Genomic DNA, 27,307 nt, shown 5'->3' with positions numbered 1-27,307 from the left:
CCTGCATTGGCAGGTGGATTCCCAACCACTGGACCACCATGGAAGTCTTTCATTTTTTGTATTTTTTTAGACATACAGCTATTGCACACAATAGACTACATATCATGTACAACGTAACTTTTACATGCACTGGGAAACCAACAGATTCCTATGACTCACTGTATTTCAGTGGTCTGGAACTGAACTTGCAATATCTCTGAAGTCAGCCTGTGGTCCTCATGATGACCCTTCTAAGTTAAGTGTTGTTATTTCTCTTTCAGGGGATCTTCCTGACCCAGGGTTCAGACGCATGTCTCCTGAGTCTCTTGCATTGACAGGTGGATTCCTTACCACTGAGCCATCTGGGAAAACCCACCTTGTTATTCCTCTTTCAGAGAAGAAACAGAGGTTGAGCAATAGAGCCTCCCGTGGCCCAGACAGGAGTTAACAACGCATAGGTGGCACTCTTCTCCCCAGGCCAGGCTGCCTCCGGGCTTTCTGCACTTCCTCTCCTTCGGGTCTCTGTTCTTTGTTTGCTGTGCAGGTTTGGATTCTTTCACATGTGCAGGAACCTGGCTCAGCCCACTACCAGGCAAACAGGAGCAGCAGCCTCTGACTGGGTTCTGGGCAAACACGCCAAGCTGGGTCTGGACGAAGGAGGGACTGGGCTGTACTTTGCCCTCGTGAATCAGCCCATGGAGGCTGGGCAGTTGCAAAGGTAGCTGACAGGCTGTAGATCTGAGAGCCAGGTAAGTCTGGGTAGATGTGGCACCTGGACTTTGACAGTGTCTAGAAGGGGAGAAGACACTCCTGGAGCGTGCGAAGGGAAGGTGGCGGCTGTCAGAGCAGGTGTGTGGGGACTCGGGCACCCTTGTAGGCTTTGTCTTGGCTGTGCTTGCTGTGCTGTCAAATTAGGAAAGGCAATATTGACCTCAGTGGGGCCAGGAAAGGTCATTTATGTGGATGTGTGAGTATGACTTGTCCCTGTGCATGCAATGCCTTTATTTGGAGTATCTTAAGTGCTTTTCATTTGGGGTCCTTAATTGTAACCTGAGCCCTAACAAGCTGGTATTGATATCTTGGCAACAGAAATCAACTGGAGTTGACTTTGGTGAAGGGAGTGGGTAATGTGTCTTTGCAGTCAGAGAAGGGCTGTCTAGTGAAAATATCTGGGGATGAGGTGGAAGAGGCTTTCGTCTTCTTCTTTTTTTTTTTAATAGGTTTTTTTTTTTTCGCTGTGGACCATTTTTAAAGTTTCTATTTATAAATTTGTTTCAGTGTTGGTTCCTGTTTTATGTTTTGTTTTGTTTTGTTTTGTTTTTTTTTTGCCATAAGGCATGTGGGATCTTAGCTTCCTGACCAGGGATTGAACCCACACCCCCTGCATTGGAAAGTGAAGTCTTAACCACTGGACCACCAGGGAAATCCTGAGGCTTTCTTCTTGTTGAGCTTCCTTGTGTCCAAATGCTTTCAAATCCCATAGGCCTCAGGAAGGACTCAGGTAGCCTTTCACTGTGTCTGGGGCATTTGGCCTTTGCTGGGATTTGCTGGAGAAGGCTCTCGTTACACCTGACTCTTTCAAGGAAGTAAGCTGACATGGGAAGGAAGATGCAAGTTTTCCTGAGCTGTGATTGTTCTGGAGGTAGAAGGCATTTCTGCCCCTTGTTCTTCTGGAGCATTCTGCTCACAGCTTTCTGCTCATAGCTGTGGACCCTGGCTCCGCGGCATTGGAGCAGAGTGATGTCTTGATTTCAACACATACACCCTTTGACCTTTGCTTCTGATATTTATTATTATATTGAGCTGGGAGTTTCAGGAGTGGGAGCAAGTTGTGGATCTGATCAGAACTTTTCAACCTAACGTAGTTCCCAAGGGAGAAGGAACATGGGGTCTGATGGAGCCATGTATCCTCCTGACCCAGGAGACTCCGGAGCAGCTGTAAGGGGTGATGGGTGCTTTTCTTTGAAGGCAGCTGGGTGCCAGTGCTGCTCTGTGATACAAGCAGAGAAGCTTGGAAGGTAACTCGTCATTGGGAGCTATATCCCAGTATGAAGAATAAGTGGGGAAAACCAGTTTGATCCTGGGGAGACTTCCAGGTTTTAAAATCTCCAGGCAGGAGACACAGCTCTCTAGTTTGTCGCAGAAGCAATCCCAAACCCTGTGTCTCCTCACTTCTCCTGGAGGAGGGGCAGGCATGGGCAAGTTATAGAGCATAGTTCTCTAAGACTTCAAGGATTTAGAAAAGATGTCTCTTGAAGTCACTTTAAGCTGCTTCTTCTTCTTTTTAAACATCTGTTGATTTGGCCATGCTGGGTCTTAGCTGTGGCAGTGGGATCTTTGTTGTAGGTGTGGGCTCCAGAACAAGCAGGCTTCAGTAGCTGTGGGATGTAGGCTTAGTTGCCCCGAGGCATGTGGGTTCTTTCTGGACCAGGGATCAAACCTGGATTCTTCACCACTGGACCACCAGGGAAGTCCCTAAGCTTCTTTTTATCTAGGAAATCTTTTCAGCTACTCACCCTACGCTAATCTCTATCTCTGATAACACTGTTATTTATTGAACCACTACTGTATACCAGGCATGGTGTTCAGCACTTTACATAAGTATCCCTAACACTGAGAGTGACCCTGTCAGCTAATGAGTACAGTCCTTATTTTATGGGTAAGGAAATTAAGGCTGGAAAAATTTAACTCGCTAATAAGTGGCAAAGTCAAGATTTTTTTTTATTAGAAAATAATGTATTTATTTATTTATTTTTGGTCGTGCTGGGTCTTTGTTGCTGCATGCAGGCTTTCTCTAGTTTGGGAGTGTTTCTCACCCATGGGCTTCTCATTGTGGTGGCTTCCCCTGTTGCGGAGCACAGGCTATAGGTGTACATGCTTTAGTAGCTCCAATATGTGGGCCCTAAGGCTCATGTGCTTCAGTAGCTGTGGCTCTCGGGCCCTAGAGAACAAGGCTCAGTAGTTGTGGCTCACAGGCTTTAGCTACTCCTTGGCATGCGAGATCTTCCTGGTGTGCCTAGTTAACTTCAGTTGTGTCCAACTCTTTGTGATCCACTGGGCTGTCGCCCGCCAGGTTCCTCTGTCCATAGGATTTCCCAGGCAAGAATACTGGCATGGATTGCCATGCCCTTCTCCAGGGGGTCTTCTCGACCCAGGGATTGAATCCATGTCTCTTTAGTTTCCAGCACTGGCAGGCAGATTCTTATCCACTTTACCTCCATTGAAGTTCAGAGTTAGGATCTGATCTGGGTCTAGCTCTGTCTAAAGCCCACTGTATTTCTATGACAGCACAGGGCCTCCTGAATAACTGTTTGTTGGTGGAATAGGTGAGCACACGTCTTAATTGGAATACTTTGACTGTGTTTTGGAGCTTTATATATTGTTGTTCTCTCTCCCAGGCCTCCCACATCTATTGTTGCTCCCAATATACTTTAAAATTTTCATAACAACCTCAATATAATTGTCTAGCCTGTTATTTATTTCAAGTATCTGCTTGCGATTTTTTTCAGGTGTCTCTGTCTCAGTGCCTGTGTGGTTTGTTTTAGATAGAATTGCCAGTCCAGGTTCGATGCAGGATACAGGATGCTTGGGGCTGGTGCACTGGGATGACCCAGAGGGATGGTATGGGGAGGGAGGTGGGAGGGGGGTTCAGGATGGGGAACACGTGTACACCTGTGGCGGATTCATGTTGATGTATGGCAAAACCAATACAATATTGTAAAGTAATTAGCCTCCAATTAAAATAAATAAATAAATTTTTTTTTTAAAGAAGATTTTTGAGGACCATGGGTGCTTCTTTCACAAAACCCAATTAAACATCATGCTTGGATATAGGCCTAAAATGATAATTCTTTTTTTTTTTTTGGTCTGGCAGGAAGATAAAATAACTACACAGCTGACTCAAAACACTAGAGAAATTCAGAAGATCTAGGATGGAACCTTGGATTCCCCAGAGGCTGCCTCAGCCATCGGGGAGGCCCCCAGCACCATCAAAGGATCCAGACCGAGGGCTTCGGAGAGATAGATACTATCAGCCTATCCCTCACTCTTGGCACAATGGAGAGAGGGTCCATCAAAGGCAAGACATGGGCAGGAGCCCCCAGCCACAGCAGGACCCCAGAGCAGACCACCAGGAGCCTCACTATGCAGCCAGATCTGGGGAATGGCATCCACCTGTGCCCGGGGTTGACTATTATGAAGGTGGTTATCCCAGTCAGTTGTATTCAAGGTATGAGTTTAGAGCTTGGACTTGACCCAGCTCTCCTAAATGCTTATGAACAGATCGTTCTTTTCCGTCTTCCTTTTCCTTTTATTTCTCTTCTTCCTTTTCCTCCTCCTCCTCCACTGACTTAGCTAAACCCTTTCCTCTCCCAGGCTGGATTTTGGTGACTGAAAATATAGTTTATTTCCTTTTGTTAATCCCTAGGGGAGCTTCTTAAGAAGCCATCACAACGAGATTGGGTGTTGGGGGCAGAGGAGAGGGTAGAAAGAATGGTGAAATTCAAGACGGCAGATGAGACCCTCTTACTCTGGGATCACAAAAGGCAGGATTTGTGGACTATGGAAAGCTTTTCCTGTGGATGTCTATAAAAAGTTCCTTACCCTCGTTGATAACTCTAACCCAGGGTTAGCACTAAACCCACCAGCAACATAAGAGTCCTAGTGCCTAGATCAGCACCTACAGTGTGATGCCTACACAGAAAACATATACATTGAGTGAATGACTGGGAACTTAAACAAATCAGAGAGCAGATAGAAGCCTGGAGTCTCCAAGCTCAGAATGAAAAGGTCTCTGTGAGGTAATGCTGGGAGAATCTGGAGTTTCTACTTCTGGCCTTCATATTTTATGGAATGTTGCAAGCCATCTATTGTTTTACTTTAGCTTTTTCAGGTGAGATGATATTTTCCTGCATCTAGGTTTAACGTTGAAATTATGACAGCTATTGTAAAGAATGCTGCCCCTATGAAATAGTAAAGAATTATTAATTGATAAAAATAGTGTTGAATTCTTGAAGGAAGGTCTGTTAAGGGTAGAGACAATAACAGCAAGCAGATTTAAAATGGTCCAATTTGACTTTTCTGTCTCATTTCCGTCTATAGTATGCATGGGAATTACAGTGGTGTATTGGGTACTTTACACAATTATCTTGGGAAGGGGTTTCCTAAGGTGATATCAGGGCAGGGTTTTCTTAGATAATATTTTGTGTTGTTGGATGTGTATATTTGAGGAGTAAAAGGGATCATGAGGAAGGAGAAGAGACACTTGGCTGTGGTTTTACTGTAAAAATTGCAGCCTTGTTCTGACACAATGATCCTATTCCTGCTCCGATTCTAGATTTTTGGTTGTAGGATGAACCATAGCTTTAGAGCAGATTCTGGATAGGTATCACAGTTTTGTCCTCTGAAGTTGTTTTGTTTGTCAAGTCCTTCATTGTGTTTCTTTTTTTAAAAAATCAATCGTTTATTTGGCTGTGCTGGGTCTTAGTTGTGGCACTCAGGATATCTGATCTTCGTTGTGGTATGTGGAATCTTTAGTTGGAGCATGTGGGATCTAGTTCACTGACCCGGATCAAACCCAGGTTCCCTGCATTAGGATCATGAAGTCTTAGCCACTGGACCACCAGGAAAGTTGCTCTCCATTGGTTTTTCTCTTTGCTATGCTCATCCTTGAATGAGTGGCCTTTTTTTGATTCTTTAGGTGGAGCATTGAGGATCTCTATCAGAGCTATTACTCTCCAGCCCTAAGGGAAGAATATGCTTATGGAAGTTATTACTACCATGGATACCCACAGCAGCTTCAGGAAGAAAGAGGTATGGAATAATCTCCAAGAAGCCTTTGGGATGGTACCACTGGTCTGACAGGGCAGAGGCCAAAAGGGCCATGCTCAGAGCCTCATCCTAGGCCTCCACCCCCACCTGCTTCTTTCTTGGTCAGATGTTGCTGTTGCTAGGTGGCTTCAGTCATCTCTGACTCTGTGCGACCCCATAGATAGCAGCCCACCAGGCTCCCCCGTCCCTGGGATTCTCCAGGCAAGAGTACTGGAGTGGGTTGCCATTGCCTTCTCCGCTTGGTCAGATGAGGCCACAGCAAACACACTGCTGCTAGCCGTCTTGAGAAGACATAGAAAACAGTCATTTTTCTTTGTACATGTAGGTGTAGTTGATGGGACTGAAACTATTATTATGAGTGTTATGGAGAGTTTGTACTTCATCCATTTTTTTTTTCTACTCCTTATAACCAAGATTATAGTCTCTCCCTGATCAAGTAACAGTGAAGTCAGTTCTTAACAGTGAAGTCATCAAGTGTGTGGGTGGGCTGTTATGAGTCTGACCATCACAGAGTGGCAGATTTGCACAAAAAGGAATTTATACCCTATACCAATAGTAAGGATTTAGGTATGTGTTAATGGCAACTTCTGACCTGCTAGTAAAGAGAAAAATCTGTTTCAGTACTGAAAACACATACACACACACACAGGATCCCCACTGTTGTACTGTCCTGTACAGTCATGCTGATTGGTTCAGAGAAGACTGAGATTCATCTTACAGACTTTCACTGTTGGCTTTCACTTACCAACTTTATTCAATTTGGCAAATACAGTTAGCCCTCCGAATCTGCAGGTCTGTCTCCAACTGGTGATTGAAAATATTTGAAAAAAGGAAAATTCCAAAACTTAAAACTTGAATTTGTTGCTTGTTGGCAACTATTTACATAGCACCTATGTTGTATTTACAGCTATTTGCATAGCATTTATATGGTATTATTAGTTTTAGAAGTCATCTAGAGATGATTTAAAGTTTGTGGAGGATGTGCACAGATTATATGCAAATATTACACCATTTTATTAATATATAAGGGACTTTAACTTTCTCAGGTCCTGAAACCAATCCCCTAAAGCATACAGAAGGATGACTGTATGTCTTTATACCTGCCTTGCTCCAGTAACCCAGCTTCACAACTTGCTAGAATCTCTGAACTTTTAGGAATAGGAAGTGACCTGTCTTTGTTTTGTTTTCTCTGAGGGTGCAGTGCCAAGGCAAGGGAGTCCTTATATCTGGCAGGAAGATCATCGAGATCAAAAGTACCTCAGTGAGCATCAACATGAAAACCAGAATAGTCCATTTGGAACAAATAGGGAGACCCAGTTCCAGTAAGTGCGAAAGGAGAGGCTGGTTCAACATGATTCAGCCAAACTCAGACTACGTTTGGCAAAATTGATGTCATCTGGTACTGGTCCTTCATCTTCAGAAGCCCGTCTGCTTTTGTTCTGGCCACAAGGATGGAGCTCAGGCTGGCCCGAGCCAGCTGTTCGCATGGACCCTGGAAGGAGGGGTTCTTAATTCTGAGTGGCAGTTCCCCAAACCTGCCCAAGTCCCCAAACCTGTGAGGTTACTTGAGGTCCATGCTGAAGGAGGGCCTTAATTCTATGTTGGCCTTGGAACAGATGAGGCCTTGCAGAAGTTCTCATGATTGCATCCTGCCTGGGGATGGGGTGCTTCTCCTCTGCCCGGTCCTGTGCCCTAACAATGGTCTCTCCCCTGGGACGAGAAGAGCAGGGAGGAGCATTTTGTACATGTACCTGTCTGGTACCCTTAGGCCTTTCCCCTGCCTGAAACTCACCAACCTGCCTGCTCTGATTAAAGTCATTCTGGGATGTCAGACCACAGAGATCCAGCCTTCTCTGCAGAGTTTGGGGCCACTTCTAGTAACTGTACTATGAACTCCGTTCCTGTTTTTCTGGTTTAATAGACCGTGGCAGCACAAGGGAGGACAAGGCTTTTCCCTGTGGCACATGTGCCAACCCGACACCTGCCCACACTTTGCGGCAGAGCAGCCTCTAGTACAGGGCAGCTCAGCCTTGCTGGTCTGCCCTGGATCCCCTCTCACATGCTCCTGTCACTTTGCTACAGATCTAAGAGTCGGAATCCTTATAAAGACAGCCCTGCTTCTAACTCTGGACAGGAGAGGCCCGGGGACCTGTTCATGGAGAGTCCGCTAACTGGGGCACAGAAAAACAAGGTAACCTGAAGTGACACAGGGCTGGTGATCTGTGACAGTGCATCAGAGCTGACATCATCAGCAGTGGCAGGGCAGGGCCCTGGGGGTGGGGGTCCCTAGTGCCAGCAGTCTAAGGGGTACCATTCCTCCCCTCTTGGCAGAGCCTTCATGCCTACGTCCTCCTTTCCCTGATTCCTGTTTCAATCTTCTGGGTCTGGGGCCCTTATTGAGCCCTTTTGCATTTTTTTTTTTGCCAAGTTAGCTGTCAGGAAGTATCACCCAAGTCACTCCAAGGTGGGAAAGAAAAGAAGTGTTTCTGGTACTCCGGTGAACTAGCAATTTGGTTTACTTAGGAAGTGGGAAGTTGCTAGCATCTTTTAATTTGGGTATGAAAAGCAGAATTTAAAACCTTTCTTGACTCTTCCATTTCTCTCTTCTGAAATCTTACTGTGTGTACCAGTTGGGCTATGAAATGGAGCTCTTGAATTTTTTAAACTTTCAATTTTGGAATAACTTTAGATTTATGGAAAAGTTACAAGAGGCAAGGTCTTAATTTTTGACAGTCTCGTATTAATCTTCTATCCCTGATTAGATTTGTATAATTTGGGGGAACGGTTTCTTCTGTATACCTAATACTTAACAGGGCCGGGCACCTATTAGGACTAACAGTAACAACACAATAACAGCAGTCATATATGAGTACAGTACTTTACAGTGTGGACAAAGAGCTTTTGTATCCATTGTTTGCATCTGCTTTACAATCCTCCCAGAATATAAGCTCTGTGAATTTCTTTTTTAAAAAATATTTATTTTTTTGGCTGTACCGGGTCTTAGTTGGCATGCATCTTCATTGAAACGTGCAGGATTTTTTTTAGTTGCAGCATGTGGAATCTTTTAGTTGTGGTGTGCAAATTTTTAGCTGTATCATGTGGGATCTAGTTCCCTGACCAGGGATCAAACCTGTGCCCCCTGTATTGGGAGCACAGAGTCTTAGCCCCTGAACCACCAGGGAAGTCCTTTTGTACCCATATCCTTAGGGAAAGCATTGCACCTGGAGCATAGTAAGTGCTCATTAGATAGTTGGTGAATGAATGCAAAAGGTAAGTACTTGAACTTTATAGGGTAGGTATGATTATCTACATTACAAATGAAGGTACTGAGCTTAGAGCGTCTACGTCACTTGTTCAAGGTTACAGAGCCTGGTATTAACAAAGCTGGGATTTGAATTAAAACCCCCTGACCCCAGGACCTGCACTCTACCCATGGGGCCTAGATGAATCCTTTAGCGAGAACTGTCAGTTGAATGATCCCTTCTTTTGCTTTCAATATGTCCACATTCATTAGATTTATTTGAAAGTTTGAATTTTGTTGCTTTGAAGAAACACTTCAGAGGACTGTCTCTCTGAAAGTGTCTCTGATTCTTCCCATGTGTTCTTGTCATTTTTAACTTCCAGCCATCACTGATGGAGGAGTCCAACCTTCTCTGGCAGCATGAGTCTGGTCTCACCTCCAGCAGCTATGAGCTCAGTCAGTACATGGCAGATGCTTCCGAGCTCTATGACCCCAGGACTTCAGCAGCCTGGAGCCCAGTTCAGGCTGGTGGGTACTGACGTGATTAAAGGAGTTGGCTGAGTCTGATGAGAAGAGGGCTGGGTGGCACAGCTCTTGGAAGGTCAACTTTACCCAGTATTTCCAAGAGTAGATCCCTTGTCTGCCTCATTTGTATATGTAGGTCCCCTGGGCAGAGTGGCCAGCTTTGGCTCCATTCCCTGTCTTTTCTTTTGTACTGAAGAATGCATCATAGCTGATTCTTGGAAAGGAACATGGCCCATGGCCATCATCAGGTTGGGAGAGGAGGCCCTCAGAGGTACTGTAGGTAACGAGGGAAGAAAGTAAAGACCAGAGTCAGTTTGGGAAAGTCAAAGCAGGTCACAAAGGTCTGGATGTAGGAGGTTTGTCCTGAGTATTGGGGCTATGAGAGCCAATCCCCAACCTGTCACCCTCATGAGAGTCTAGGCCTGGTACATTATCATTTGTACTAAACCATCAATTCCTTGCATTATATTCTTCTTTTTTCTTTTTAAAATTATTTTTTTATTGGAGTATAGTTGCTTTACAATGTTGTCATTTTCCACTGTACAGCAAAGTGAATCAGCCATATATATACATATAGCCCCGCTTTTTTGGATTTCCTTCCCATTTAGGTCGCCATAGAGCACTGAGATGAGTTTCCTGTGCTCTACAATGGTTTCTCTTAGTTTTCTATTTTATACCTGATAGTGTATATATGTAAACCCCAATCTATCGATTTATCCCATGCTCCTTTCCCCCCTTGGTGTCCATACTATGTCTGTCTCTCTCTTTCTGCTTTGCAAATAGGTTCATCTGTACCATTTTCCTAGATTCTACATATATGATGTTTGTTTTTCTCTTTCTGACTTATTTCACTCTGCAAGAAAGTCTCTAGGTCCGTCCACATCTCTGCAAATGGCACAATTTTGTTCCTTTTTACGGCTGAGTAATATTCCATTGTGTATATGTGCCTTATCTTCTTTATCCATTCCTCTATCAATGAACATTTAGGTTGTTTCCATGTCTGGGCTATTGTAAATAGTGCTGCAGTAAACATCAGGGTGCATGTATCTTTTGGAATTATGGTTTTCTCTAGGTATATGCCCATGACTGGGATTGCTGGGTCATATGGTAGTTCTATTTTTAGTTTTTTAAGAAACCTCTACACTGTTCTCCATAGTGACTGAACCAATCCACTTTCCTACAAACATTATAAGAGGGTTCCCATTTCTCCATACTCTCTCCAGCACTTTTTGTTTGTAGATTTTTTGATGATGGCCATTCAGACCAGTGTGAGGTGATATCTCATTGTAGTTTTGATCTGCATTTTTCTAGTAATTAGTGATGTTGAGTATTTTTTCACGTGCCTCTTGGCCATCTGTATGTTTTCTTTGGAGAAATGTCTATTTAGGTCTTTTGTTCATTTTTTTTATTGGATTGTTTGTTATTTTGATATTGAGCTACATGAGCTGTTTATATATTTTGGAGATTAGTCCCTTGTGTGTTGCTTTGTTTGCAAATGTTTTCTCCCATTCTAAGTGTTATTATTTTGTCTTGTTTATGGTTTCCTTCACCGTGCAAAAACTTTTAAGTTTAATTAGGTCCTACTTGTTTACTTTTGTTTTTATTTTCATTAGTCTAGGAGATGGGTCAAAAGAAGATCTTGCTGTGATTTATGTCAGAGTGTTCTGCCTGTTTTCATCTAAGAGTTTTATAGTGTCAGCCTTACATTTAGGTCTTTAACCCATTTTCTGTTTATTTTTGCATATATAGTGTTAGGGAGTGTTCTAATTTCATTCTTTTACATGGGTTGTTCAGTTTTCCAAGCATCACTATTGAAGAGATTCTTTTCTCCATTATCAAATATTGGGTAACCATAGGTATGTGGGTTTATCGCTGGGCTTTTTATCCCATTCCATTGATCTATATTTCTTTTCTTGTGCCAGTACCGTGCTGTCTTATTACTGTAGCTTTGTAGTATAGTCTAAAGTTAGGAAGCCTGATTCTTCCAGCTCTGCTTTTCTTTCTCAAGACTGTTTTGGCTATTCAGGGTCTTTTGTGCTTCCACACAAATTATAAAATCTTCTGTTCTAATTCTGTGAAAAATGCCATTGGTTGTTTGATAGGGATTGCATTGAATATGTAGATTGCTTTGGGTAGTATAGTCATTTTCACAGTATTGATTCTTCCAGCCCAAGAACATGGCATCTCTCTCCATCTCTTTGTGTTGTCTTTGAAATCTTTCATCAGTATCTTATAGTTTTATGAGTACAGGTCTTTTGCCTCTTTAGGAAGGTTTATTCCTAGGTATTTATTCTTTTTGTTGCAATGGTAAATAGAATTGTTTCCTTAAATTCTCTTTCTGATCTTCAGTTGTTATTGTACAGGAATGCAAGGCATTTCTGTGCATTAATTTTGTATACTGCAACTTTACCAAATTCATTGATTAGCACCAGTAGTTTTCTGGTGGCCTCTTTAGGATTGTTTATGTTTGGTATCATGTCATTTGCAAACAGGATATTTTTACTTCTTTTCCAATCTGGATTCCTTTTATTTCTTTTTCTTCTCTTTTTGCCATGGCTAGGATTTCTAAAACTATGTTGAATGATAGTGATGAGCACAGGCATCCTAGTCTTGTTCCTGATTTTAGAGGAAATGATTTCAGTTTTTCATCATAGAGAATGATGTTTGCTGTGGGTTTGTCATGTATGGCCTTTATGATGTTGAAGTAGGTTCCCTCTATGCCGACTTTCTCGAGAATTTTTTTAAAAATCATAAATGGGTGTTGAATTTTGTCAAAAGTGTTTTCTGCATCTATTGAGATGATTGTATGGTTTTTATTCTTTAATTTGTTAATATGGTACATCACATTGATTGATTTGCATATACTGAAGAATCCTTGCATCCCTGGGATAAATCCCACTTGATCATGGTGCATAATCCTTGTAATATGTTGTTGGATTAGGCATTATAGTCTGACATATTCTTAAAGGCCTAAATCTGACTTAGAGCATGTATTTCTTCTAATTATGTAACCCACCCAGAATCTTATCTGGGTCCCAGGTGAAATTTGGAAAGAAATACGTCTGTGGAATATTTCTTACATAAAGCAAAGCAGTGGTAGTAATGCTAACAGTGTCCACCTGTTTTGGTTGGTCAGAGGACATCTCAGCAGCTGGTCCCAAGGAACCCATGAAGTTCTATGTCCCTCACATGCCTGTGAGTTTTGGGCCAGGAGGTCAGCTGGTGTGTGTGAGTCCCAGCTCTCCCAGTGATGGACAGACAGCCCTTGTTGAACTGCACAGCATGGAGGTAAACAAGATTCTGTGTTCCCTGAATGTCAGCACGTTACTCCCTGCTTGCCTTTGCCTGAGCCCTGGCATCTCCAGGAATAGAGTGCTCTTGGAGGGGTCTGAGCCATGTACCCTGTGGATTGGTGTGTGTGTGTGTGTGTGTGTGTGTGTGTGTGTGAAGGCATGCGTGGGGCTCTTCTCTGAAAGAAGTAATGCTAGACTGATGTTTTACCTGTGATGCTGTTGGCTCATATCCAGAAACTAGAGAGCTCGTTTTTGTCTTCCTGCTTTCTCCATGAGGCATTGGGCCCCATCCTAGGACCACAGCTCTGGGTTCTGATATGGACTCAGCTGAGGAATGGGACACTGGGGGCACATAGTCTTGAAGACCAAACTTGAGTTTTTTGTTCCAGGTTATTCTTAATGATTCTGAGGAACAAGAAGAGATGAGGACTTTCTCAGGACCGCTGATCAGGTAAATCACCATAAAAGTTGCCAAATAAGGGCTTTTGAAACCTATAAAATCTTCCTGCCCAAGTCAGCATTTGGGGCTTTGGGCTTGGCTTCCTTGAAAGAAAATATCTGTCCCCATTGGAATGGAATCTTTGTGCTATAAGTTGGAGCCGGATGTGGCCTGAGCCATTTTGACAAGCAATTTGAGTGTTGAAAGACAGAAAAAGTTTAAAAATCTGAAATCAGTTCTATTTTACAAAGGCTATGTGGTAGGAGGTTTTAATGTTCTGGGTACTTAATAATACTTAAACTGGTAAAAAAGTGGAGCACAGCCTGGGAAATCATAGGCAAGTTGCTCATATGGAAAACATTTTTCTGGAGAGATGTATAACCCAGTCAGCATGTTACTAGACAGTGTGCAAGTCTGCCCTCTGCAGGATTGAGCTAGAACTGCTTTTCAATTCCTAGTCATGTTTCTGATAAATACTGAGGATGTTCTTTGTTGTGGAGAAAAGAATTCAGGCTGGTGTCAGAGGTGAGATAATATATTCTGAAGCCCTTTAAATATCGTCACAGCTATACAGATGTGTCCTTATCCTGAAGCTTCCCCCTCCAGGAAAATCCCCAGGGTATTTTGACAGTTCCTTCAAGTAAAAATGAATTGTCTCCATTTTTGCACATAGGTGTAGTAGCAGTGTGGCCTAGAGTACCGAGTTGGGTGTTTGGACACCTAGGGTACGGATCTCCATTTGACTGACTTCATTAAATAATCTCAAGCAAATAATAATTCCTGTTTATTGCATACTTTATATATGCTACACAATTGGCTAATTCCTTTTTGTATGAGGTAGACTTTAAAACAGTGTTTTAATAGAAGTATAGTTGATTTACAATGCTGTGTTAGTTTCATATTACAGCAAAGTGATTCAGTTATATATAAATCTGTTCCTTTTCAGATTCTCTTCCATTATAGGTTATTATAAGACATTGAGTTGCAGGTAGACTTTTAAAGACATTTTATTTTGTTTATTTATTTTAGCTGCACCAGGTCTTCATTGCTCCACGCGGCCTTTCTCTAGCTGTGGCAAGCGGGGGCTATTCTTCGTCACAGTGCCCTGGCTTCTCACTGCGGTGGCCTCTCTTGTTGTGGAGCACAGGCTCTAGGCATGCAGGCTTCAGTAGCTGTGGCACACACGCTCAGTAGTTGCAGTGCCAAGAATCAGTAGTTACGGCACATGAGTTAGTTGCTCCACAGCATGTGGAATCTTACCAGACCAGGGCTTGAACCTGTGTCCCTTGCAGGTAGATTCTCATCCACTGTACCACCAGGGAAGCCCTGGAGGTAGACATTTTAATCACCCCTGTTTTATCAAAAAGAGCAGAGGCTCAGAGGCGATAAGCAGCTTGTGTAGACTGAGAAGTTTAGGCTAGGGTTGTCTGATCTCAAAGTCTGTGCTCTGACCTGCCACCCAAATAAATAGTCATTTCAGGTCTCTGGGCCTCAGTTTCTTCCTCTGTAAAATGGAGACAGTGTATGAGAGAATCTCTGAGGTCCTTTCCTGTTCTATATGGAAACAACGGTCCTGTAACTACAGACTCAGACTCACTGTCCCCATCCTGGGTTGCTGCTACTGCTGCTGCTAAGTCGCTTCAGTCGTGTCCGACTCTGTGCGACCCCATGGACTGCAGCCTGCCAGGCTCCTCCGTCCATGGGATTTCCAGGCAAGAGTACTGGAGTGGGTTGCCATTGCCTTCTCCAATGCATGAAAGTGGAAAGTGAAAAGTGAAAAGTGAAAGTGAAGTCGCTCAGTCCTGTCCGACTCTTAGCGACCCCATGGACTGCAGCCTGCCAGGCTCCTCCGTCCATGGGATTTCCAGGCAAGAGTACTGGAGTGCGGCGCCAGTGCCTTCATCCTGGGTTGTCCTGTTTCTATTACTGTCTCAGTTCCAGCCCAGGCAGGGCCCTCACGCTGTAGGAGGGGCTTGTGGTCCTGCCTGGGAGAGGAGTCTGCCCCTCACTCTTTGCTCCTTGAAATCTCTCCCAGGGAAGATGTGCACAAGGTGGACATCATGACGTTTTGCCAGCAGAAGGCAGCACAGAGCCGCAAATCTGAGACACCGGGGAGCAGAGACTCGGCTCTACTCTGGCAGCTGTTGGTTCTCCTTTGTCGGCAGAATGGGGTCAGTATCACCGCGGCCGGAGGATGGGCAGGTGCAGGCTGGACTGAAATTTAAGTTTTCCTGGGAGAGAGAAGATTCGTCTTGGGGCAAAATTATAAAAGGTAACATTAAAGAAGCAACAAATGGCCTCAAGAAAAGAAACTGCTGAGGTCAATGCCAGAGTGCAAACGCTAACTTTTCCCTGCCCTTCTCCACTAGCCTTTGGTTATTGCTCAGTTCTTGGGTTACCTCACCAAGCAGATAATACACCTATAAGAGTGTGCATATTTCTGGTCATTGTGGCTCCTGACAGGCAGAAAATAGGCATGAGAATGAAGGTGGAGTTTCAACTACCACAATGCAAAAAGGACTGTCTTGTGTTTACCTGTGGGTCTCCTCCTGAAGCGGGCGTACCAGCTTCTGCAGCCTGGGGTACCAGCATGGCGACGAATGGGATTCTTTTTGCCTTGCAGTCCATGGTGGGGTCTGACATCGCCGAGCTGCTGATGCAGGACTGCAAGAAGCTGGAGAAGTACAAGCGGCAGCCGCCTGTCGCCAACCTCATCAACCTGACGGACGAGGACTGGCCAGTGCTGAGCTCGGGCACCCGGGACCTGCTCACCGGGGAGATTCCTCCCAGCGTGGAGACGCCTGCGCAGATCGTGGAGAAATTCACCAAGCTGCTCTACCATGGAAGGAAGAAGGCAAGTGCCGCGCCCACCCCTGCTTAAAATAGTCCGGGCAGCCATATAGCTCACCCCTCCCCCAATGGTATGAGTGACATCTACTCATTTTATAACAGTAAGTTCAGAAAGGTACAAAGGAAAAAAAAAAAAACAAAACCCAAAGTCCTACCACTAAAAGATAATACCTGTTAACATTTTGATATATTTACTTCTAATATTTTCTATGCATATGTATCAATATTAAAAGTTAAATTAAATTATATATACAATTTTTTTCCTTTTTCCCCTTAAGACTATATGGTGAAACCCTCTCATGGCATTAAACTGTGCCACTAAAATCTAGACTATATTCCATTATATGAATGTATCATATTTTATGCACAATTCACTGTTGTTGACTATATAGGCCATGTACACTTTTGCCATTCTCTGGTAACTCAGTGGGTAGAGAATCCACCTGAAATGCAGGAGACCAGGTTTTCACTCCTGGGCGGGGGAAGATCCTCCAAAGAAGGAAATGGCAACCCACTCTAGTATTCTTGCCTGGAAAATCCCATGGACAGAGGATCCTGGTGGGCTACAGTCCATGGGGCTGCAAGAGCCAGACATGACTTATCCACTAAACCACAACCACCATAATTATACAATTCAAAAGTCTTGTTATATAAATCTTTGGATGGTCTTTTTATTATTTTTTAAGATAGATTCCTAGAAGTGGAACTACTGGGTTAAAGAGTATGTACTTTTAAAAGGCTCTTCATATATACACTAAATTAGTTTCCAGGAAGTTTGTTTACAAATGAATACCTCCATCAACTATATCTAAGATATACATGTCAATACTGAATACTTTAATTCCACTGATGGAGTGATGTCTTCTGTATTTTTTGATATGTAAGTTAGACTTGGACATTTTTATATTATTTAGTCAATTTTAAATAGAAGTATATTTGACAAATGAAATGGCAAGATAAAGTATACAATGTGATTTCATACATGGTGTGAAAGGATTCCCCTCACTGAGTGATTAACATATACATCACCTCATATATGTCCCTATTATTTTATACCCTAATTTTGAAGTTGAGCTCACATTTTACAAAAGTCTGAAGTGAAGTGAAGTGAAAGTCACTCAGTTGTGTCCGACTCTTTGCTACCCTCCATGGACTGTAACCCACCAGGCTCCTCTATCCATGGGATTTCCCAGGCAAGAATACTGCATTGAGTTGCATTTGGTAAACTTAAATATTTGCATAAATGGTTGAAATCAATTTGAATCATTTAAGAATAAAAAGATAAAAGGGATATAACAGGAGAAATAATGCTGTTCCCTGCTCCCTCCCAGCCACAAGATTTTTCCTCTCTGAAATATATGGAGGTATTTCCTCCATATATAATTATTTCCTCCCTCTTTGCCCTTATAGTGTATTACATATCATGTCTTCACCTTCCTTTTGTCATTTAACAAGATCTTATAGGAAACACTCAATATTAGCATTGGTAAATTTTTTTCCATAAAGGAACAGATAGTAAATATTTTAGGCTTTGCAGGCTTTGCTCTACTTAGTTCTGCTGTTATTGTGTGAAAACAGCCATGGATAATCTGTTAATAAATGGGTGTGGCTGTGTTTCAATAAAACTTTATTTATGGACATAGAAATATGAATATATCACTTTCATGTGTAATGAAGCATTATTCTTTTTTTTTTAATCTCTTTTCAATCATTTAAAAGTGTAAAAACTTTGTAGCTTGTAGGCTGTACCAAAACAGGCAGTGGGTTGAACTGGGTCTTCGGGCCACATTTTGGTGACCCTTGTTTCTTATTATATACAAATACCTTCCTCATTATTACTTACAGCTACATAGGTTTCTATAAGTTAATTATAATCAATTCAATTGAACTTCTGTAGATTGACACTTAGGTCATTTCTAGTCTTTCGCAATTACAAATAATGCTTCAATGAATAACATTGTCATTTTGCCCTCTGGAGAGAATATACGGAAGGAAAGTTTGTAGAAGTGGAAGCTTTGGATCAAAGGGTATATGGTTTGTAATTTTGATAGATATTTACAAACTGACTTTTTAGAGGTTGTACTGATTACTTTACCAATATACGAGAGTGCTTGCTTCCCCCTACTCTCACCAACCCAGTGTGTTTCTTTTTGATATGTGCCAATGTGAGAGGTGAAAAAAATGTATAGTAGTTATTTGCACTTTTCTTATTATAAATGACGCTGGATATCCTTTAATCTGTGAATATTTTTGTCATGGATTTTCCACATTTTTCTGTGGAGTTTTGATACCCACATATTGATTTGTAGGAGCTCTTTACTTTTTTAGGATTTTCTGTCTGAAATCACTTTTTTGGGGTGATATATAGAAAGGCTTTTCCGCTTCAAAATTAATTTATGAAAATAAAGTTGAAATACTTTTGTGACTTCACCTTTACCCTTAAATCTTTAATTGTGTGTGTGTCTTTGTATGTGATGTTATCTTTTAAACGAGAGATAGACATGATACTTAGTGAAAATGGGATCAACTTGTAGCATATATGTGTGTGTATATAGTCATTATATATTTAATATATATATTCACTATATAGTAGGGAGTGCTATTTCACCAGTGATTCACTTACTCAATAAACATTTATGTAGCAGCCACTTCTAAGGTATCAAACCCAGCAGGGGGATACAGAGATAAATCGGTGATAATCTCTTTCTTAAGAATAAGTAATGACCATAACAACAACAATAATAAAGGAAAATATTTGAAAAATACTTTCTATGTACCAGATACTCACCTATCAGCTTATATGCATGATCTCATTTATCTTCATAGAAACCCTCTAGTTTAGGTTCTATTCTTATTCTATGTATTTATAAATGAGGAAAGTTAGTAATAAAGCAAGAGTTAGATTTAGGAAGCCTGGTGGTACCTGATCTTGGGCTTGTAACCACCCACCACATCATCTGTCATACTACGACCCAAAGGTAGCAAGGGCAGATAGAGCCCTGTGGGAGTTCAGGGTGATCTGTGCGGAGCTGGACTCCACAATACTTTTAAAATCTTATAGTAACACTTGACTAGGGTCTTAATTCTGGCATTGTGCAAGCTTGATATCCTCTATATGATTTCTCAATTCATCACTTATTCTTAAATTATATTTTTGGGGATGCAGATTTTTGACTAAAGTAGTAATTTCCCACCAATCACAGTGGTTGTCGGAGGAGGCCTTACAAAGAGCTTAGAAAAGTAGAGAAGCAAAAGGCAAAGGAGAAAGGGAAAGATACACCCAACTAAATACAGACTTCCAAAGAATATCAAGGAGAGATAAGAAAGCTTACCAGTCTTCAGTAAATCCTTCTAAAAAATACTACTATGAAATAGTTTAATGTACAAAAATATCAATCTTCTTTTCCCTAAAAAGAACATTTCTTTCTTTTTTTTTTTTTTTAAGATTTCACCTGGGTTTCTTTTCTTTTAAATGGAAGTATAGTTGATATATAATGTTGTGTTAATTTTTGTTGTACAGCAGAGTGATGCAGTTATAGATATACTTTTTCTAAATATTGTTTTCTATTATATTACAGGATTTTGAATATAGTTCCTGGTGCTATCCAGTAGGAACTTGTTTCAAAAGGAGCAATCTTAATGTCATTTTTACTTCTACTGACTATGAGGCTGAATTTCCTGTGATTGTTTAAATTTATTCTCTCTTCAAATATGATAATGTGGGAGATGTTGGGATAATCAAATACATTTTCATTTGGAGGTGGAAATACCTCATTAGTAATCTCCTGTCCAAAAATCAAATTATTTTGGGGACAGTAAGGAAATTGCGTGGTCAGTTACAAAGTTGTGTCTGACTCTTTTGTGACCCCATGGACTATAGTAGCCCACCAGGCTCCCCCTGTCCATGGGATTTTTCCAGGCAAGAATACTAGAGTGGTTTGCCATTTCGTCCTCCAGGGGATCTTCCTGACTCAGGGATCAAACCTGCGTCTCCTGGGTCTCCTGCATTGGCAGGTGGCTTCTTTACTATTCAACCTCACATATAAATTAAACTCTTACTGAATAGTTTTAAAAATTAAATGAAGAGATAAATATATGTATGTGTATGTTTTAAAATTTGCAGCTTTTGATCCATGTCACCAAATTAATGGGTGTGATTACTTTGACATATGAAGCTGACTAGTTAACTAATAAGCACTTAATATTTAGTAAGCAGTTAGTTATAGTGTTAGGTGGGGTAGGATAATGGCTATGTATACTGGCTTAAACATAATAGCAGCCTTTTTCTCTTCATGTGACAGTACTGGGCAGGTGAAGAGAAGATGGGGCAGCCCTCCTCCATAAGCAACCCAAGGACTCAGCTGTGTGAGGCTCTACCATCTTCAACACAGAGTCTCTAAGGCTCCTGGGTGTCATCTGCATTCCAGCCAGATGGGGAAAAGGCCATGGAGGATTGAGCATGGGGAGTCCTATGGGCCAGACCCAGAGGCTGCAAGCATTGCTTCCATTTCCATCTGATACCCTAGAACTCAGCCACATCTCAGTGCTAGGGAGGTGGGAAATATGGTCAAGCTCTTGGCCCAGGAAGGAGAGCATGGATTTGGGTGAGGAACTAGGTGTCTCTGCCACAGTTGTTAATGAACAGTTCCTCTACTGTGCCCTGTGAGCACCATCTTACAACTCATCTTTAGAGACTCAGTCCTTGGTGTGAAATGCCTCTCTCATTCTTGGTGCTTAGGCTCATGACATTTTCTCAGGAGATAAAGGTAACTGGTAACCATGTTGGTGGGGAGCTAATGAAATCATGTAATAGGTTCTGATAACATGAAGGTTCGAGAAAGGGACACTGGAGAGAGAAATACCTGCCAGCTGAAGCTGGTTCCCTACTCTTTCTTTCTCAGATTCACATGGGAGGCTCTGCGAGTCTTCCTGGAAGCCTGGCCTCTACCTGCTCAGGGGGCAGCGGCGCCCAAGCGCAGTTGCTGGTTGTGTTGGAGGAAGGTGAGCAGAGGTACTGAAGGTGATGTCTGTATTTCAGGAAGCCTTGGAGTGGGCCATGAAGAACCATTTGTGGGGCCATGCTTTATTCCTCTCCAGCAAGATGGACCCAAGGACCCACAGCTGGGTCATGAGTGGGTGAGTCGGGGACTTGCACAGGAAGAGCCCAATGGAGCGGAGGGACCTCCCCTCCAAACGTGGGGATGAGGGTAGGGAGAAATACAAGACGCAAGGAAGAGCCCAACCCTCCAAGCGTCTTTCCAATTCTAAGTCGGGCGTAGTATTTCTCTTCTCCAGATCCTTATAACCTAGGTGCAGATACATTCTTTTTAGCTGCTGAGTTGAACAAAACATTTTAGTGACATTTTCTCAGGGTCAGAGCTTCCAAAGATTAAACAGGATTCTGCATTGCAGTAGCCTTCTCTCATTGGAAGAGAGAAGTTCCTAGAACTCTAGAGAGTTCCATCAGTGAGGGGTGGATCACTTAAAGGTGGCTGACAGAGCGTTAGGACTGAGAGGTAGTAACTCACTGCTTAGTCCTGCAGCGGGCTGTGGGTGCTGAGAAGTAGGGAGGGATCCAGAGTAGCAGGACTGTGAGCTGTGGGAGAAAGGGGTTTATCGGGCTGGAGATTAGATATGGAAGACTTCCTCTAATGGGAGATGTCAAGACTGAAGGGATGCCCTCGGTCATAGTTTGCACTGGCATACCAGAACCTGGGTGCCAGGGGGCACTGGGAAGAAGGCTCAAACCAGAGTGGGATAGGAATGGAGGTGTGAGTACCTAGCCAGGAGTTTAGAACAGGGGCAATGAAACAGTTGAGGAGACTCAGGATCAAATGGAGGTGGTGGGTGTAGCGGGTGCTGGGGTCAGCCCTTCAGGCTGCAGTTAGCATCCGCGGGTGGTTGGGGACAGATGTGTGGCAGGATTGGTGTGGGGTGAGGTGGGGTGGTGTGGGGTCGGGGGGGCACCTCCCATAAGGAGCAGGCTTGGGTCAGACAGTGAGAAGGATGTTAACTCAAAATTTATCTTCTTGTGTTGGTTAAAGCCTTGAAGCTACCTTCTCAGCTCGTTGTTTTAGTCGCTCAGTCATGTCTGACTCTTTGCAACCCTGTGGACTGTAGCCCCCCAGACTCCTCTGTCCATGGTATTCTCAGGCAAGAATACTGGGGTGGGTTGCCATTTCCTTCTCCAGGGGGTCTTCCGACACAGGGATTGAACCTGAGTCTCTTGCATTTGGCAGGCAGATTCTTTACTGCTGAGCCATCAGGGAAGCTTTATCTTATATTTAAGTGAAGTGAAGTTGCTCAGTTGTGTCCAACGCTTTGTGACCCCATGGATCGTAACCTACCAGGCTCCTCTATCCATGGGATTTTTCAGGCAAGAATACTGGAGTTTGTTGCCATTTCCTTCTCCAGGGGATCTTCCCAACCCAGGGATTGAACCTGGGTCCCCTGAACTGCAGGTTGACTCTTTACCATCTGAGCCACCAGGGAAGCCATCTTATATTTAAATTGGCCGTAAATCCTGCTGGGCAGAGTTGGATAAGAAGATGGACACCCCCACTTTAAGTTGGGTCTGTGGGGCTCACATCTGTCCCAGTGCCTGGGAGTCTATTCTTCACCATGGCCCCTGCTGAGTCTCTTTATTACTCCGACCCCCAGTCTTCCCAGTAAATAGTGACCACCATGTTCTTCATTATGTTCCTGGGCCAGAATAGTGAGGAGCACTGGACTTCTATGAGGAGAAGCACTCCCAGCTCTGGAGGAAGGATGCTTTTAAAGACAGCATTCTGAGGGATAAACTTCCTTTAGGTTTTGGAAGCGAGCATCCCACAACCCTGAGCTGTAGCGTACATCTCTGCTACAGATTTCCGCCTTGGGCCATTGATGTTTGATGGGGCCCAGTGAATCGTGAAATATCTCTCTTACTGAGTATGCTTAAATCTCAAATCAGCCATAGAGCTTATTATATCCTTGTTAAGCAGATCCCACGGTTTGTCATCAGCAGGATCATTTCTGGTCCCTGCTCTACGCCTCTTCAGTTACTGAAAATGACTATTTAGTACTTGTGAGCAAAGGCACAAGAGACCAGGTTAGCGAGAAGCCCCCAAAAAACAGCACTGAGAACTGTAGGCCTGGCCTGGAGGAGGACTGCCTCGGGACAGTGGGTCTCGAGGGTGGCTGGGGAGGAGGGGTCTGGAAAGAAGAGGTTCAGGTTTACCGTTGGGCTCTCAGGGTTCATTGACTTATGCGTGGCTCATCTCCGTGATAGACGAAAGTCTATAAAAATGGTTTGCTCAAGAGTTAGGGTGTCAGTGCTGAAGTGCAGGTCTCCCCGGGTGGTAAAGTCTGTTTGGGGTGTGTGGGATAGGTGTCCGAAAGTGGGATGGAGCTGAGCCATAACCGAAAGGCAGAGAGAAACTCAAGTTTCAACAGAAGCCATCACAAGGCAATGGGTTAAAGGTGCTCTTGATTGGGCCCCCACTGATGGTTGGTCCCTCTCTCTGCAGCTTCACCAGCACGCTGGCGCTCAACGATCCACTGCAGACTCTCTTCCAGCTCATGTCGGGGAGGACCCCACAGGCAGCCACGGTACCCTTCATAACAGGAGCCCAGCATCCGAAGGGTTGAGTGGGTGGGGACTGCTCAGGGACGAAGTGATGGCTTTAGAGAAGACAAATAAAATAACAACTGCCCCTTAATCACCTCCCATGTGCCTGGCCCTATGCTAAGTAATGTGATGTATATTATTTCATTTAGTACGTGGAGGTGGGAATTATTATCTCGGTTTTTCAGTCATGAAATCTGAGATGCAAAAGTTTAAAATGACCCAAGATCACAGAGCTAGGGGCAGAGGAGTCAAGATCGGTCCAGGTCTGTCTGATTCCAAAGATCTTGCTCTTTCTACAAATCCACAGCTACCTGCTGAGTGAAGACTAGCAAGTGAAGCTGAGGCTGCTCTCCCCGCTTACCACACCAGGCTTCCTTTCTTTCCCACCACTGCATGGGACCCTTCAAAGAGGGACACTTTATTTATTTATTTATTTATTTTTCTATTTTATTTTATTTTATTTTTTATATCTTTAATTCTTACATGCGTTCCCAAACATGAACCCCCCTCCCACCTCCCTCCCCATAACATCTCACTTTAGATTCTACAGGTCATCAGTGTGAGATGTGGTTCAAGAGAACCCTGAGGCCATCTTGTTAGTTTTCCCATTATAAGAGACTTGATCTTTCTGTCCCAAGGTATTCCTTCCTTATCCTCGAAGTCCAGTAATTTTAGTAAGATATATCTTGTTGTTGACTGTCTGTGTCGATTTTGGGGGGGGATAGAGCAAGCTCTTTTAATATGTGCATCCATCTCTTACAGTTCAGGAAAAAATTCTTGAATTATATCCTTCAGGATTTGTTTTGTTCTCTTATATTGGTTTTCTTTTCAGGAACTCCCTCCATATACAAAATATAATAGTATATACATATATGATTAATTCTTTCTTTTCTTCTTTTTTGCTGTGTCCCTCCTGTGTGTCCCTTACTATGTTTTCATCACTGTCTTTTTCTTGCTGTGCTCTTTGAAATTTTGTCATGAAAAAAAAATTATTTATTTATTCGACTATTTCTGGCCTTAGTTGTGGTGCTTGGGTTCTTTGCTGTGGGAGTGTGGGCTCCAGAGCACGTAGGCTCAGTAATTGCGGTGTCCGGGCTTATTTGCCCCATAGCATGTGGGGTCTTGGTTCCCTGACCAGGTATAGAACCCACATTCCCTGCATTGGAAGGCAGATTCTTAACCACTGGACCACCAGGGAAGTCCCCTCCATTTTTGTCTTTATTTCTTTGATTTTCCTGCCACTTCTCTCCTGAGCTTTGTGGTCACATTTGCCTCCTCCTGTTCTCCACCATCTCTTTCCTCTGCTCCTATAACTTAGCTCTAGGCCCTTGCTTCATAAAAGAAATTGTTTCATTATTTTACTTACATTCATGATGAAATATTTGGTGACCATTTTTGTTTTGTGGTATCATTTTTTTTTTTTTGGTGAATGTTCTCTCTACCTTCTTCCCTCCTTTTATCTTGATGGTATATTTGTACAAATTCTGTATTTGTTCCTTCACAGGCTTCAAGCTTTCCTTGGACCAGTTATTTATAGGAGGTTTGAGCTGGGGAGATGCCAGGGCCATGTTCCAGGCCAGCTGGCATTTCCACACAACCTGGTATTTTCTGTGAGCATCTTTGCTTCTCCCCAGCCAGTGGAGATGGCTGTGGGATCTCCTCTCTCTGCCTCCCGAACCCACCTCTGCTTAATCTCTTTTGGAAGCCTTTTCTTGTATTTAGAGGCTTGGGTTTTTGTTGACATTTAGTTTTAATGAAAACACACTCACACTTTTGCTTTTTTGTCCTTCTTATTGCTTGTGGACAATTTCAAGAAAAGAAAAGAAAAGAGAAATGCTGACTTTCATGCCCCTTTGTCAAAGGAGCTGGCTATATTAGAACATGGGATGCACCTCACAGTTCTGCCGAATGCCTATGCCCTGCAGTGAAATCCTACCATGTCACAAAAATGCTAAATGCAGGGAGTGATGTAATCAACATATGGTCCATTGGGTCTCATTGCACTGATAGAGTTTGCTAAATGATCCCTGCTTCTGGGTGAGAAAACCAAGGAGCCAGAAGTGATATGGCAATGTGGTATTTGACACCCGTGTTGGAGAGTTTCCTAGCATCATAGAAGCCAGTAAAAGGCTAGACTTTGGTACTTAGAATAAGAGGTGTAGTGGATGAAGCATGGTGATTGGAAAACAGAGATGTGGGCTTCTGTCACAGGCTTAACCTAGTCTCTGCTCCTCAGAGTCTAGCTGTGTGAATGGGTCTTGTTACTTAGTCTCAGAGTCTCAGCTTTTCATCTTTGTGGGCATTTGATGCCTAACAGAGTTATTGTAAAAATTAAAGGAGAGAGAATATCTGAATGTATTAATGACCATACTTGGCCCATTGAAGTTAGTTAATAAGTGTTCTTTCTCTCCCCACCTCCATAGACCTGCTTTACAGAGATTTCCGCCCTCCACCCCCAAATCACCTGGGGAGGAGACAGAAGAATTGCTTCTAAGTTTTTGTTCTTTTAGCAAGAGCTTTTCTGTTGCTGGTTCCCTTAGTTCCAGCCAGAAAGAGCCTGGCTCACACGTTAAAATGGGGATAATAATAGTACTTAATGCATGTGATTGTTCATAGGAGAAATGCTTAGCACAGGCTATGGCCCAGGGTCAGAGTGCAATAAGTGAGAACTGCTATTATTTTTGTGATTTATTATCATCATTCCTCTCATTCACACTGCTTTGCCCAGATAAACAAAGAGTATCTTTAAAATGGAGCTGGATAAAGCATCTTTTGTTCTGAGGGATAATTACAAATACAATACCAAATAATTGTGAATTGTTTTGACCTCCAGATCTTAGCTATTACCGTCAATCTCCTGTTCTGTCCATTCTGTGTAACAAATTGGAGGACAGACTGGTCTGCAAATCACCTCCTTTCCTCTGCTGTGCTTCCATGTGTGTGTGTATTTACACCTACATGTAATTTCTAAAGTGCAAACCACGTGCAAGGCACTATGCTATGGGCTTTACCAATCTTGTTTTATCATCAACAGTAATCCAGTCAGGTAGACATTATGATCTCGATTTAAGAAATGAAGAAACAAAGCTTCAAAGGCATTAAGAAACTTGCTCCAGAGGCAGGGCCCCTGTTGAATCCAGAGCCTGTGACATTGGTTTGTTTATTGCTATTTCCTCTGCCCTGAAATTCCCCGTCCTTCAGGAGAAGGACCGCCTATCCGGTCCCATGGGGCTTCCACCCGCGTCCACTTCTCTGACTACCCTCTACCGCCCCCTCGTGGAGCTCTGCTGCCCCTGCGTCTCACTAGCGACTAGTGCTGCCTGGGCGCCTTGGGCCTGTTTTCTCACTCCTCAGGAGGCGGTAGGAATTAGATTTCACAGAGTTGTGCGAAGATTAAAGAAGGTCATGTGTAGAAGATGACTCTGTAAAAACAGAAGACATTAGCCATTTGGTAAAATACTAAGGAGCCCAGTGTTCCCCTGTTTTCTTACAGGTTAATATGGACTCTTCTCATGAACCAAGGTTTTGTGATCCTCCTTCTT

At 43.0% G+C, this 27,307-nt stretch overlaps 1 protein-coding gene across 11 annotated transcripts in view; it reads left to right on the top strand.

Annotated features, from left to right (window-relative positions):
- The window catches only part of SEC16B (SEC16 homolog B, endoplasmic reticulum export factor), a 63,224-nt gene that overhangs the window by 16,884 nt on the left and 19,033 nt on the right, over positions 1-27,307 (top strand). For 3 of the 11 annotated variants that reach the window (XM_060396178.1, XM_042229141.2, XM_060396181.1), the window contains exons 1-12: positions 652-728; positions 3,854-4,207; positions 5,678-5,790; positions 7,010-7,130; positions 7,891-7,999; positions 9,433-9,577; positions 12,711-12,862; positions 13,257-13,318; positions 15,342-15,477; positions 15,930-16,160; positions 21,195-21,292; positions 23,665-23,746. In XM_060396178.1, the coding sequence (XP_060252161.1) occupies positions 3,912-4,207; positions 5,678-5,790; positions 7,010-7,130; positions 7,891-7,999; positions 9,433-9,577; positions 12,711-12,862; positions 13,257-13,318; positions 15,342-15,477; positions 15,930-16,160; positions 21,195-21,292; positions 23,665-23,746 (1,545 nt within the window). In that variant the 5' untranslated portion in view covers positions 652-728; positions 3,854-3,911. Of the gene's footprint in view, positions 1-651; positions 829-3,853; positions 4,208-5,675; positions 5,791-7,002; positions 7,131-7,890; positions 8,000-9,432; positions 9,578-12,710; positions 12,863-13,256; positions 13,319-15,341; positions 15,478-15,929; positions 16,161-21,194; positions 21,293-23,664; positions 23,747-27,307 lie in introns of those variants that run through there. The other 8 variants (XM_027975898.3, XM_042229139.2, XM_042229143.2 and 5 more) reach the window with 3 other exon arrangements.

The sequence above is a fragment of the Ovis aries genome, chromosome 12 (genome assembly GCF_016772045.2).
Source record: "Ovis aries strain OAR_USU_Benz2616 breed Rambouillet chromosome 12, ARS-UI_Ramb_v3.0, whole genome shotgun sequence".
Taxonomy (NCBI): Eukaryota; Metazoa; Chordata; class Mammalia; order Artiodactyla; family Bovidae; genus Ovis; species Ovis aries.
The sequence above is the reverse complement of the archived record's forward strand: the minus strand, read 5'-3'. Positions and strand labels throughout refer to the sequence as shown.